At 35.5% G+C, this 1556-nt stretch overlaps 1 protein-coding gene across 1 annotated transcript in view; it reads right to left on the reverse strand.

Moving 5' to 3' along the window:
• Positions 1–791: 791 nt before the first annotated feature.
• Positions 792–1556, reverse strand: part of IFT57 (intraflagellar transport 57) — a gene marked incomplete at its 5' end in the record, with an annotated part of 19248 nt that continues 18483 nt past the window's right edge. The window contains one exon of the mRNA XM_010181847.1: positions 792–1225. Within this exon, the coding sequence (XP_010180149.1) occupies positions 1095–1225 (131 nt within the window). The remainder of the gene's footprint in view (positions 1226–1556) is intronic.

Genomic DNA, 1556 nt, shown 5'->3' on the forward strand with positions numbered 1-1556 from the left:
TCCAATAATGTCTAGAATCACTCCCTACCTACACATTTACCAAGACAAAGCGAGCTCCTTGTTGCCATTACATTTCCAACTCCTTCCTCCTACATTTTTATTGTCATTCTGTATTACACAACTAGATTTGGCAACATTTTTCCTCAACAAATCAAAATTAGGTGTTCTGACACAAGAACAGAAAACGAGAATAATCCAAATTATGTCCACAGAGCTCTACTACGTACTACAAATGAGAGCAGCATTTGATCCAGTGCTAACATAAAGTGACTCTGAAACAGTGATGACACAGAAAAAAATCAGAAATCCAACAGCAACCTCTAAACAGTACTTTCCACATTCTTTGGTCTTATATAGGTTTTGTTATCACTGCTTCTGTTAGAGGCAATGTAAAAATAAAAATCACAAAACAAAAATCCATACTGCTCTGTCTACAGGACGATTCCAAAGGACAAAAAAAAAAAGAAAAAGAAAAAAGAGAGAAATAGGGTGGTTGTCCCTCACAAATTTGTGTACAGCTTCCATTCAAAGCAACAATTTACTTTTACTTGCAGCTGATACCAATTTTGACCCAGCCTTTTAGAAAGGTAATTCTGTATAATTTCAATATCATAAATTAAATACTTTATACTAAATGTATGTAAGTGGCAATAAGAGACATTTTAAATTCCTTTCAAGCCCTTTGCAAGCAATTTTCTTTCAGCATTGTAGAATATCAAGATTACAGGCTGTCAGTATCATTCTGTAGACTTTCACACCACATAACGTTCTCCAATGAAGTAGAGACATGCTCATTAATAAGAATTTCTTAGTATATTTGGAAGGGATCCGCAGTAAATCTTTACAGCACAAAACTAAACATGGCTCCATGTTGAGTCCAAAGTGTGCACATTACTTCTTAAAAGTGCATGACAACCATCTTGTTAAAAACAAACAAGAAAAAAGAATGTCCCCCTCCCTCAAGAAGAAGGAAACCTCTTAACTAACAAAAAAGCAAATGGTACCGAACTGTATTTTGGGAAAACCAAGTCAGCTCTGAACAGTTTTAACAGGCACCTACTGTGGGTTCCAGAATCATTGTTGCATGTGTATCTCTAAGTCATATTGGATTTCTCTTTCAGTTTGGACTGGAGTAATGTGTGTTCCATTACATGAATTTGTATGTCCATCTGAGTGGTTTCCTGCTTCAGTTTTGTTAAGGCTTGTTTAATCTTCACTAGAGGAGCTGTTAAAAAAACACAACAAATAGTGCAACTGTCAGGTACTTAAACACAAAAGCATTATTTTCTGTAATTCACTCCTTCCAATTGAAGAGTTGAATAAACAAAAGGCATTCTACTCTAAAGACATGATTGTACCGATACATCATTTTTAATATGCAAGACACTTCAAAGATAGAAATAGGCGATGACAATTTTGCTGTCTTCCTGACATCTAAGATCTGCATAAAGATGTGCATCAACATTAAGATAGGTTTGTCAATGATGTGTTTTGCTCAGCTGAGAGATTCATCCCAATACCTCACTTGGGGTTTGGCAGAGAACTGAAAACACCTT

Source organism: Mesitornis unicolor, unplaced genomic scaffold, assembly GCF_000695765.1.
Source record: "Mesitornis unicolor isolate BGI_N332 unplaced genomic scaffold, ASM69576v1 scaffold14223, whole genome shotgun sequence".
Taxonomy (NCBI): Eukaryota; Metazoa; Chordata; class Aves; order Mesitornithiformes; family Mesitornithidae; genus Mesitornis; species Mesitornis unicolor.